This window comes from Molothrus ater, chromosome 2 (genome assembly GCF_012460135.2).
Source record: "Molothrus ater isolate BHLD 08-10-18 breed brown headed cowbird chromosome 2, BPBGC_Mater_1.1, whole genome shotgun sequence".
In the NCBI taxonomy this organism is placed as follows: domain Eukaryota; kingdom Metazoa; phylum Chordata; class Aves; order Passeriformes; family Icteridae; genus Molothrus; species Molothrus ater.
In genome coordinates this window covers 67832141-67844516 of record NC_050479.2, presented here as the reverse complement: position 1 = coordinate 67844516, position 12376 = coordinate 67832141, and the positions used below count along the sequence as shown (strand labels likewise).

Genomic DNA, 12376 nt, shown 5'->3' with positions numbered 1-12376 from the left:
CTCCCAGGCATCAGGGATTCGGTCAGCATAGTTCAGCACTGAGCAGTCTGTTTGTGGCATCGTTGTTAAACATCCTAAGGAAAGTAAATGTCAAGATGAAGGGAAGTGGGAGCAGAACGGAACAAACCCAGAGAACGGAAGAGGGGCCATACAAGCCTCAGCATGTTTAAACACACAATTTTCCCTTTTCTCCTTGTATTATATGTGTTGCTTTCAAGTCACTTAGAAAACTTGATCTGTTCATTCTGCTTCCAGAGACGGCTGAGGTGAAAATTTCCTTATTCATGGTAAAGAAGTCAGTTCTAGGTGCTAGACTTTAGCTTTGGCAAGGAAAGTTCAATCTTGTTCCTTTTTTGCTTGAGCAAAGCCAAGAAAAAGAGACATGGAAAAGAAAAGGGAAAGCTCTTCCTGTCTTTGATGTGCCACTCATTAATTGCCAAACCACCGTTCCTCAGCCCTCTCAAGGCTATGGCTGGTGCAGGCTTGTTAAGCCCACCCTTCTTGTTAAGCCCACTCTTTATAAGAGATTGGAAAAAGGAATAATGAGGTGAGAAGAAAGTGTCAGGGCCCAGTGTATCAGAGTCTTTTACTTTGCTTCATGAGTTGAACAGAAACACCACTGTCAAGCAGTTCTGAGAAAAATTAAAACTTTTAAGAAATCAGAAAGTTGAAATAACAGCAGACTTCAGCCAGCATGCTTGTGGGTGCTGACATTTCTCTGGCTATTACTTTGTGATGCTTTCTGTGTTTCTGAAGGAGTAGCAAAAGCACCAGTGAGGCAGAGAGAAGCCAGGGAAAATACTAACAAAATGGGGCAGAAAAGCCACAGGCACAAGCAGATGTGCAAGTTCCTCATCCTGGGAGCTGAGTGAGCAGTCCCCTGCTGTGGGGATGGGCCATGGGACTTGGAATATTCTTTGTTAAAAATATTTTTTTCCATATTTCCCATATTTCTCCCTCAGTGATATACCTCCTTCAGTGATACACCTCCTACATGAGGAATTTAACTGTCAAAAGCCTTTTTCTTGTCACAAGAATTACTCACAACATGGTGAAGCCTCATTATCTGATCCCAGCTCTCCTGAGGTCATCCAAGTCTGGCCCAAGTCCCAGGAGACCCATGGGAGTCTGAGGTGCAGGAGGGGTGGTCAGTCACCAGCCCTAAGCAAAGCAGTGGGAATTACAGCAGTGCTGTTTTCCAAATGCTGCAAGTTCACAGTGAGTGGGATTCATTTCTGCCTTAGTTCTTTTCTGTTAGTGGAAACAGTTTCTTCATTACTAAGAGTAACACACAAAACCGCTTTTGGGGGTTTTTGGTTGGTTGGTTTGTTTGCTTGTTTTTATGTTCATCTGTTTGTTTGGGTTTTTTAATGGGAAAGGGTGAGTTTTAATATTTCTGTAATATGGGATGTATGATGGACTTCTCCCTGATGTTTTTTTATGGCATCAGTCCTTGTACAGGAGGAGAGCACCTTGGTAGTGACTTCTCAGTCCCACCTGTTTGGTTCTCAGGAGCTTCCAAGCCAGAGCTTCCCTTGGGGCTGCACTTCCAAGCTGGAGCAACACCTCCCAAGTGGGACATGTGCTGGGGCCTGGAGGAAAAGCAGGGCCTGTCCTGGTGAGATCCTGGCTGAAATGGTGGTTTGGCTCTGGGCACTGAGTTGGCCAGTGCATGGCTGCTTTCTGCATTCAGGGCTCTGTAGAAAGCCCTCAGCAGCTCTGTAAACCAGCAGGGCTGCACAAACACAACACCTGACCCAAGAAATCTGGTTTCCCTCCTGCCAGAGGAAACTGTGAATTGGCTGAGTGTTCAGTTCAAGAGGTGTAATGGTATAAACTACCTGCACTGTAAAGTTTTACGAGGTGACAAAGTTTTGTAGTCTGGCAATAGTGCAGTTGAGCTGGAGGCCGTAGGGTGCCCTGCCAGGAAAGAGAGGGGGAGCAAGAAGGTGAGGAGGGCTTCCCAGCAGGCTACATCCTCTCTGGGCAGCCTGGAGGATGCCTTGAGGGACGCAAGGCTGCTCTTTTTCAGTCTGGGACATGCATGGCCCAGGCACTTAGTGCTGTGTGAAGAATGGGGCAGAACAAGCTCCAGCTCTCTCATCACCCCTTCTTCCCCCTTTGGGCACATACTTATATACACTTGGGCTATGAAATGGGGACCTAAATACCAAGGTGTGACAGAGGTATGTCAAGGTGTGTCACTTACTTAGAAGGCAAAATGCCATTTACAGACCTTACAGATTTTTTGTCAATAGTTTTCACTTTGCAGCAACCCTTCTGCCTCCCCTATCCACTAGGATTAGATGGGTCTTATTTCCAAAAGCTAAGAAAATAAGTGCTCATAAAGGAAACTGCCAGTGATGCAGCCGCCTCTCCCAGCATTTGCTGAGCTTTTAAGTCCAATTCTGTTGCAAGTTTGTGAATTTTATAGGCATTTGTAACTCATTTATCTACCACATTGCTGTGAGATCCGTGAGCGGATATTGCCTTTCCTTGCACCTCACAGCAGGAGGCGGCGGGGTCCTGCTCTTGGCAGCACGTGGTTGCTCCTGCTTGGTATTCACGGGCACATTCCTCTGGCTGATGATATATTATTATTGGGCTGGAAGAAAAATAATGCAACCAAGCTCTTATTATTTTCTCCTTTTGTCTATTTAGTCATATTAATGTGGGATCATCGTTACATAAATGAGCAGGAGATGCAGTCAAGGACATGTTCATTTTTAAAGTCCTCAAATGCTCTTGTACTTCAGTCATTCATCTTCTGTCTTTAATTACAGCAAGTGATCTCAGAGGCACTTAAAAGATTAAATTACTCAATTATTCGAAAAACCTAAATGCAATAACTGTATCTTTTCGCTGATAAATACCAGCCATTGCTGGAAAAGGTTGCCCAAGGCAAAACATATTGCGAGGCCAAGGAGGCCATATTGCATTTTGCCTTAACCCAGTGATACCCTTTTAATTTTCATCATTTGCAACCTTTATTTTTATTTGTATTGATAATAACCACAAACTTTTCCATTGCTGTTCTGATGGTTTCAGCAGTGTGATGAATGTCACTGTCCAACACTTTACAAGTGTCTTGGCACCTCCTTGCCTATGGAGAGAAGGACATGAGGACAGTCATAGGTTAAAAAGGCAGGGCATCACCATGGCCAGGCAGTGAACCCCATCCAAGGCAATGCTTGTGGATGGATGGTTCAGTGTTTGGGAAGGGGATGTAATTAAAACACATCCCCAAGGTGGTGGCTCTCTCCATGGTGAGGTGAGTGGGTTACCTGTTGGCAAATGTGAGCATCTGTGCTGTGCCAGTGGGCAGGCTGGCTTGGGCTCCCCAGCCTTGTAGGAAACAGGAAAGAGGGACAAAAACTGGCTCTGAGATGGTGTTCTGGGTGTCCCATGGCCACAGAGGGAGCTGTTGATGTGCCCTGCGTGTTGGCATTGCTGCTGATACTGCATCAATGCATCTGCAACAGCAGAGTTTGTCCTTCCTGACCAGCAGCCCCATTGCTCACTTGGGATCCAGAAGTACAGCCATTAACAATGGGAAGGTTTTCCTAAACAATTGTTTTTTTGCCTCTTTTGCAAAGCAACAGATGGGGTTGAGCCCAGTTCTGGGAGCCTGGCTAAGGCACTTGTGTGATCTCTTCTCCCTGGGCCAGGAGAAAAGGAGCATGACTCTTCAAGGAAAGAGAAATCCAGGATAAAGAGTTAAAATCCTGTACATTCTCTTCATAGGTCCAATTCTGAGTTCCTGTCCTACTGGGCACCAGACAACACTGGGCAAAATACCAGAGCAGCCATGAACCCAGAGTGCTCTACACTTTGGCCATGGTGGGCTCCTTTCTCATGCTGGTTGGCCAGCAGTGAGGCACAGGTGTGGGTTTTTGGTGTTGATAAAAACTTTCTGCTTTGGACTACTTCTAAAATGAAAGTCTGGGGGCAAAAGAAGGACTCACTGTTTGTTTTCAAGCCAGACCAGCTGTGGTGTTTCATGTCCTGCTGCCATGAAGAGCAAGCCTGGCTGGTGTTAGCAGGGAGCAGTGGGGTGGCCACGTGGGCTGGCAGACCCTGGGTGGGTCTGGGGGTCAGGCTGCCCTCAGCCAGCATCTGTCCCACATACATGGTGGGTGGGGCACTGCTGGCCCACAGATGCTGCTGCTGAGAGGGTTACTGTCCTCTGCTCCACCACCTGTGGTTCCCACATTTATTTAATTAAAAATAAAAAGAAAAAAAAAAGTAAGTAATTCAATACACATCCTCTCAAGGAACAGCAGTCATTCCAGCAAGGAGCAGGCCAGTGGTCTGGGGAAGGACACATGGCCCTGCAGCTAATTTGCTCCCATAAATCGCAAGCTGTTGCAAATCCTCCCTGCAGTAAATGCTGGCTCTGTGTTTGTGGCCATGTGGAGCTTGGAGCTGCTATGAGCAGGAGATAGAGCAGAATCTGTAGTTTTAGGCTTCCCTTGTGTCTTTTACAGAATTTAGCATTTTGGTTAAGAAATAAGCTGTAATCCTGTAGCTGGCTGCCAGCAGAGCTCCATGCAATGGCTCTTGCATCAGAACCAGGTACTTTCTTGTTGAAGCTCCAGCACAGCCAGGAGCTCATCCTGTCCCCTTGCAAACTGCTGCTAAGCATGTACACACTGCAGTTCAAGTCACTGCAGTTCACTGCCTTTAGTCTCTCCATCTTGCAGGATTCTCATCCTGGGAGAGGATGAAAAGGCCCAGCTTGTCATTGCAGTGGGACAGAGGCTTATGGTTATTTTAGTGATCTGGCTTCCTGATGAGAAGCAGAGAGACTCCTCACCCTGGTGTTTTGTCCCTATTGTGGGACAAAGGACATTCTGTACTCAAGCCCTGGCAGGCTGGCCATGACTGACTCCCTGTTGCACCTGGAGCTGGGAGCACCTGGCCATGGTCACCCTGCCCTAAAGGGTGTGTCTTCCTGTGCATCCTGGGCTGGGTTAGAAGGCAGGCATGCAAGGACTGAGTGAGACAGAGGGCATGCTGGCCTCAAGGACTGGGCTCAGGCAGTGGAAAAGAGCAGTGGAAAATAACTACCTGTGGGAGGACAATACTTGGGATAGAGATCCTTGTTTCAGAGTCGAAGGCATGGAAGCAGCTAACTGTCCAGGTTACCTTTTGTGCAAGAGATGCTGACCTCTGTCAGAGGCATAGAGGCTGTGGTGTCTGGGACCTGCTGTGGGGTTAGGGAGGGCAACTCCCCAACATCAGCCTATGTAGGACAGGCAAATAGTTCTCTGCAGTGTTGTGACATTTTCTCTCATTTACTCATTAACCCAGACCCATTGCTCTGGCCTGCGTTTGCCCTTGAGTTCCACACATCCTTGTGTTTGCTGAGCAGAGTCTTGCACAATGGAGCAGGGCAGCCTGCAGTTGCACAGTGGGTTCTGCTCTGCATCCATTGCTGCTCTGGGAGACTTCTTGGCTTTCTACATTGTATTCCTGAGTGGCCCAGGATATTGAGGGTCACAATTTAAAATGTACATTTTAGAAAAATCCAAACAGCTACCTTGTTATGAATCTGTGGCTTGATGCCTGATGTGTAACTGCATTGTAACAATAGTCTGCCTGGTCTAGCACCCATCCAAATGAAGCCCAGGTGCAGCTGTGGCTGACACACATCTGGCAAGGAGACCGTGACATGATCATGCTGAATTCCCATGGGATTGTGAGTGGGTCATGCTGCTTTCTGTCTGGCAAGGTCTGTGTTCACTCCCCAGCATTTTCACATCACGACTGAGCTGGAGCAGCAGGATGTGTTTTCATCCTCTCCTATCTGATTGGCAGGCTCCAGCGGTCTTCTGGATATTTATTCCAATATTTTCACCTCACAGTCATCTCAGGGTGCTCAGCCTGTGCTCTCATCTAACAGCTACCAGCCTCTTAGGCCTGCCAAAATCCTCTGAGGGTGACACTGATTCTGCAGTGTAAATGCATCAAGGGATTGCCCTGCTGGTGACTCCTGCAACGTGTTGTAGAGAGGACGGGCGCCCAAGAATTCAACGATACAAAGTCTGTGCATACCAGGAGCTGAAACATCAGTGCTGCTAAGGTTAAGACAACCTCATTGCCCTGAGATTGCTGCAGTGGCTGGGAGGGAGAAATGGGAATGAGAGCACATGACATGCAGTGGTTTTTTGCAAGAAGGGATGGACTTACACAGCTGACCATCTCTGCCATGGCAGACACTTAGGAAAAAATGCTTCCTTTCAATCCAAATTTTAATACACAGTTTTCTCTGAATGAAGGGACATAAAGGCTTATCTCCTCCTAGATGGTCTCTCACAGTTGACTGTGCTCAGCACCCTGTTTTCTGAGACGCTGCTTCTTTTAGTAAGCCAAGAGAGAGTTAGAATGATGTAGGCACATGACATGCTTACAGCTGCAATAGAGTTAATTTTCTTTTTGCAGTGCTGTGCTTTGGATTCAGGATGGGAATAATGTTGGTAATACAGTGATGTTTTGGCTATTGTTAAGTAGTTCTCACCCTAAGTCAAGGACTTTTTGGTTTCCCATGCTCTGCCAGTGAGGAGCTGCACAAGAAGCTGGGAGGGAGCATGGCCAGGACAGCTGAGCTGAACTGGCCAAAGGGATATTCTTGGAATGGATATGGAATGAATATTCCATACCATAGAACATCATGATCAGTGTATAAACTGGGGAGTTGAATGGGGGGGACAATTGCTGTTCAGGGATGGGCTGGCACTTGGCAGTGAGTGGTGAGCAACTGTATTGTGCATCATTTGAGTTTCTTGGATTTTATTCCTCTCTTTTTTATCTCCTTGTTTTTGTTGTTGTTGTTAGTAATAGCAATGATAACAATTATACAATAACTATTAGTAACCACAACAACAACAATAATTTTGCATTTCAATTATTAGACTGTTAACTCATAGGTTTTACCTCTTTCTGATTCCCTTCCCTGTCCCTCCAGGTGAACGGATAGAGAGAGGGGGTTATACCAGCTGGGGTTAACCACAACACCCATCCAAAGGAACATTTAATCCATCTGTAGAATGTGTATGACACACCACAGAAGTCACTATCATGCCACTAAAACTTTTTTGCAATGGCTTGATGGATTTGAGATGGCTGATGTCTGACAATGTGAACCCAGCACTCACCCAGCTCCTGTGAACCTAGACCTAAATTATTGACAAGAACACAGATGCAGAAACATGGCTGAATTTGGAAAACAATCTTTGCCATGAAGCTCATGTATACATAAGGATCCTACAGGCTAAGTATAATGGACAACAATATAATTTTCAGCCTGCAGTCATTACCCAAGTCCCACCCCAGAACAGTTTTGTGTATAGCAAGTTGCAATAAAGAAATCAAGGGCATAAATTCAGCATTTCTTGAGCCAGTGGATGAAAAAAGAGCACAAATAAACACGATTCTTTAGTGTATGCAAATTTATTCAACTCTGAAATTATTTATTTACAACTAATGACTGATACCAACTGATGAGGTAAAAATATGAGGTATTGATATGAGTATAACATTTAAAAATGCAATTATCATAATGTATCAATGTAACAATACAAAATACTGTGGTAGCTGAATGGTAGACATGGCATAATGTGCATTTTGAAGAAATCTTATTTCAACAGTACATGGCTTGGAGATGCCAGAAGCTTATGACAGAGCTTCTGCAAGGGCAGGAAAACAACCCTACCTTGCTAAGGGTGGCAGATGGCACAGGGCCTCTTCCAGCTGAGCAACGACTTATGAGACAGGATAAAACCACTGTCTAGGTTTTCCCTTCTTTTCCTTAGGACATTATTTATTGCCAGACACTGCCATTCCCAGGGCTAGAAATTCTGTGCCTGTTAATGCGGAGGCACTGCTGTATTTATTTATGTAAACTAATGTAGCAGAAGTACTCTAATTGCTCATGTTTTGGAAAACAGCCGGCATGAAATCTACTGCCATGGCCACAGGCGTCTGAGAGGAGCTGCTGCTTTCTGGAATGGCATTCCCAGCTGGGGAGGCACTGTTTGCTCCTGGGAAGGCTGAGCCTGGGCAGTGGGGGTGCCCTGCAGCCAGTGGGTGACTGCCAGACCCCACTATGGCCACGTAACAGCCCCGTGAGTGCTCCCCTGTCTGCAGGACTTAAAGCTCGTGGTAGTTGCACATTGCAACTATTGTTGGCCATAAACTCGAGGCTGGAGCTCCCAGGCAGCCAACATCCCTGATCCCAGCACTTGCACAACAAAACATGAGTGACACAGATCGTGGGAGAAGATGACAGTGACTTTTCTGGACTCCTACTCCTTCAAAAGGACATGCTGGAGCACTGTGGTTCACCTTGGGGCACCCTGTCCACCCTGAGCTCCCACAGGTGTGCTCCCTCAGCTCACAGCACTGTCCCCTGCCAGCACAGCCCCCATGTGTGTGCAGGATGGCACCTGGGGTCATGCTCTAGCAGCTGTCACCAATCCACTGCACAGCTCCCACACCTGGGGAATGTTCAAATCTCTGGCTTTGAAGGGACTTCCTCATTCATTGAATGGGGGCACAAAGCTGTAGCTTCACATAGGAAATGCATCCTGCTTAATCCACCTCATGCTAATCTTTCAGGATTTTGCTGGAAGGACTGAGCTGAAACACTGGCTGTGAGTGACTCTGCTGGTTTATGCAGCAATAAATAAAGTCTAAGTGAACAAATGCGATTAATGAAGAACAGTATTAACAGGCTTGTACATTCTTACTGAGTCATAGATGTAATAACATTTTGGTCGTAGGTTAGTTAAAAACAAAATGGAACCCTGCCTCAAAGGCAATGTCAACAAATTATTATTATTACTTTTAAAGCATTCTTCCATTAGCAAAATAATAGGTCCCTGAAAATGAAATTATATAATAGGCTTAAATGGCTCCTACTCCTCATAGTCCTAATCCTGCTCCCACCAATGCCTACAGAGGTGGGATCGTGCAGAACAGTGCAATATAAGATGAAAATGCTTGCTGTTACTATAAAAGCAATCTTTCCAAGAATAGTATTTATTTAGTCTTTTAAATCTCCAAGATGTGTTTAAAATCTTAACAAAGCATAGTTATTTGGATAGTAAGAATATTAAAAGGCATGGTGTTCATCTGCATGTCTTTGTGTCCACTGGATGTGGAAAACCTGCTTTGGATTAGCCGTCTCTATGGGAGAGGGAAAGAACACAGAAACACTCAGAACCTAGACAAAATGCTTACAAAAAAAATTAATTTACAGCTTAATAAGTTACCAGTCTGATTTCAGCCATCTCAGGACACACAGCATTACCTTGTGCTGTCCGAGGATGAGCAGTTACCTGGAACACTGCACACAGTGAGGTCTCTACTGACAGACACCAGTCATTTAAGGCAACAGGTAAGTTTTCAACACCTTCTGCTAAAAGTCACAATCCTGCAGCTGAACATAAATGGCCTCCACAATGTCTGTCTCAGATGCATCTCCATGTATTTTATTTGGTGAGACTGATTCTCTCCTCATTATTTTTAAATGCACTGTAACCTCCTTCTTCCTTAGTTCCTGTAATTCTTCCTACATCTATTTCTAGGTACCTTCTCATAGCACACACAAACACAAAACATATTTGGGAACAGGCGTTTGTTATCACACGAATTAGGCCTGGTAGCTCTGTGATAACAGCAAACACAGCTTATGTAGCAGTGACACACTAAGAAACAAGTGACAGGTCCACTTAAGGTTCAACTGATGCAAGTGATTTGCACTGAGTTATATACAAAATAATTAATTTATGCATATACATATATATATATAGATAGAATATAGATAAATATATACATACTGTACATTATTTATTTACAATTAAAATATGCTTCTTAGAAGCCTTTAAATACCGGAGTTATGTAACATACAAGTAATGGCAATAATCTGTTTTTAAAGTAATAAAAGCTCTCTGAAGAAATGTTTAGTTCAATAATCAAAATTAATACAGAGTGGATGCAGGGGAGGGGGAAGGTGAAGTCTCCAGAATAAAAGAACTTTCCTATAAAATTCCTTTTTCAGCTTTGTATAGACCCAAGTCTGGTCAGATTTCTGCAGCTTAAATCAGACCCTTGCTTTCAGTATTCCTGTTCCCTGCTAGATCCTGATTTATGCTCACATGCTCCCAGGAACACTTCCTCAGATTTTTGTTTCTGGTCCCTCAGCAATCAGAGGTTGAAATGAGTTTCTGATCCTGGCAACTTCTGCTGCACACAGATGTCCAAAGCCTTTGTTGTACCACTCTGGGGAATGTCCTCTGAAGAAATGAAAAGAGAATTATTGAGAAACTCAAATACTCAAGAAACGTGCCCCACAGAAACGTGCTTGCCATGCTTCCTGCTCCACACTGCCCACAGTGGTGGTGGCCATTCAAATGCTTGTCTTTTTAAGAGTACTCTGAAGTTCTCCCTTGCAGTAATCAAATGAGCAGATTCTGTTTCTAAGGTCACATTCTAACAGTGGTGGGCACTAAGTGGAGAGGAGACTCTGAAGGAACACTCTGAAGCAGCAAAGCTACCCTAACCGTGCCCTCTGAGTTCCCAGCATCTGAGCTTGAGGGTTTTGTCCTGCTGAATGGCCATTGCTTTGTGCAGGTGGGATACTTACTTTAGGTCAATCCTGCAGATGTGGGTCAGCCTGGCTTTCCCTGAGCCACAGGGCTCTATCAGGTACTGGGAGTCCATGACGATGGCTCGCACGGCTCCCATGAGAGGAGCCTCTTCGTGCTCCACAGAGATGGCAACCAGCATGCACATCCCCTTGGGCAAATCCGTCCTCCATGTCCTGCAGGGACAGATAAAAGATGGATTCACATTAGCAGTGAAACTTTTGGGCCCGTGAGTAAGAACCAGAACTGAAGTTACAGTCTCCTTGTCTGCCCATCCTTGTTGCCTGCGATGCCAGTGGGCTGTCCTAGGGGTCCCTGGTAGAGTTTCATGGCCATGTGGAATGGCCACCCATCTATGTGACTCCAGGTGGAGAAATTTTGCTTCTCCACAGGAGTATTTCATAACCATCAGTATTCTAGGGCATGATAGAGCCTTTTGCAGTCAGACAAAAGTTTTGGAAAGGAGAAAGACCGAGGGTAAGCCATCCAGCAAAAGCTGAAACTGTGCATTGCACCCATGCAGGCTTACAGAACAAGAAATGCAGTTTAGTACAGCAGAAGTCCTCACTAGTACCCAGAATATGTTTCAAGGGTGTCTGAATTAAAAACAAAATGTCCTTCCATTTCTTTCCTCTCCCAGGTTTCTAGCCTCTCTTACATGCTGGAGAAGTTTTCCATCAAGTTCAAGATTTCTAGACTTTATTACTTAACTTTTTTTTTTTTTAGAAGCATTTTCTACATCCTTGTGTCTCACATCTTTCTCATCTGCACTGAATCTCAGAGGATAGGTCTGTGCTCTTTCCTGTGCTGTGGGAAGAAATGAGAAATTCCCACTGTGCTGTGCAACATGCATCATCCTGCTGTGGATTGTCTGAGACAGGGGTTATGCTGCCTTGGGAAGTATCATATTTTAGCAGGTAAGCTGCTTTCAAGGGCTGTTGAAGTTTGGACTTCAGCAGATAATTTTAACATTCTGCATTTTTCTTACATGAAACTGAGCTGTTATTCAAGACCCTGCAGGAAGTTGCAGGAAGATTTTACATGTGCATGGCATTAACAAAATTGGTGAGCTATTTTGGCAGATGAAACATGGGAGAAGGAAATCACAGCTGAGATCCAGTATGAGAAATGCTGAACCACGTCCTGCAAGTGCCTGCACAGTGTTTAGATGTGCCCACATCATTTTGGTAACTATCCAGCACTCCCTGGGCCATTTGGGAAGTGGAAAGTTCTCTGTCCCAGAGATTTCAGAAGACTTTAGTTTCCTGTTCCCAGTCATATGGATTTAGGCCAGTTTCAGCACTTCTTTAAATACCTTACAGTAGTAGAATCATGGCACCTAACTCACCAAAATGCTGTCATACTTAATGAACATGAAACACTTGTGGATTCTTTAATAAAAATGATGCCTGTGCAGGGCAGCTGAGAGCTGTGTCATATCCCAGGCATATGAAACATTTCTCCTCTCCTCTTACCATCAGAGTCTTCTCTAGGGAGCCTAATCCCCTTGTATGACTGTCACATTGAAAAAAAAGGGAACAACTAAGTTGATCCTTTCACAGCCCAAAGTTTGAGAAGGAGAAAATTGCCATCTGTTAAAATATATTTATTCATGTCCCCAGAGGTGTATTATAATTTCACTGTTCAGTTCCCACCAATCATAAGGTATCAAATTGACTGCGGTACTGCTGGCTAACCTTGCTCTAGACTTAATGATATCAATCAAA

The 12376-nt window shown here is 44.9% G+C and overlaps 1 protein-coding gene across 4 annotated transcripts in view; it reads right to left on the bottom strand.

Annotated features, from left to right (window-relative positions):
• Nucleotides 1–7370: 7370 nt before the first annotated feature.
• Nucleotides 7371–12376, bottom strand: part of STARD13 (StAR related lipid transfer domain containing 13) — a 246078-nt gene continuing 241072 nt past the window's right edge. For all 4 annotated transcript variants that reach the window (XM_036403160.2, XM_036403076.2, XM_036402989.2 and 1 more), the window contains 2 exons: nt 10649–10825; nt 7371–10298 (listed from right to left, as the gene is read on the bottom strand). In XM_036403160.2, the coding sequence (XP_036259053.1) occupies nt 10181–10298; nt 10649–10825 (295 nt within the window). In that variant the 3' untranslated portion in view covers nt 7371–10180. The remainder of the gene's footprint in view (nt 10299–10648; nt 10826–12376) is intronic.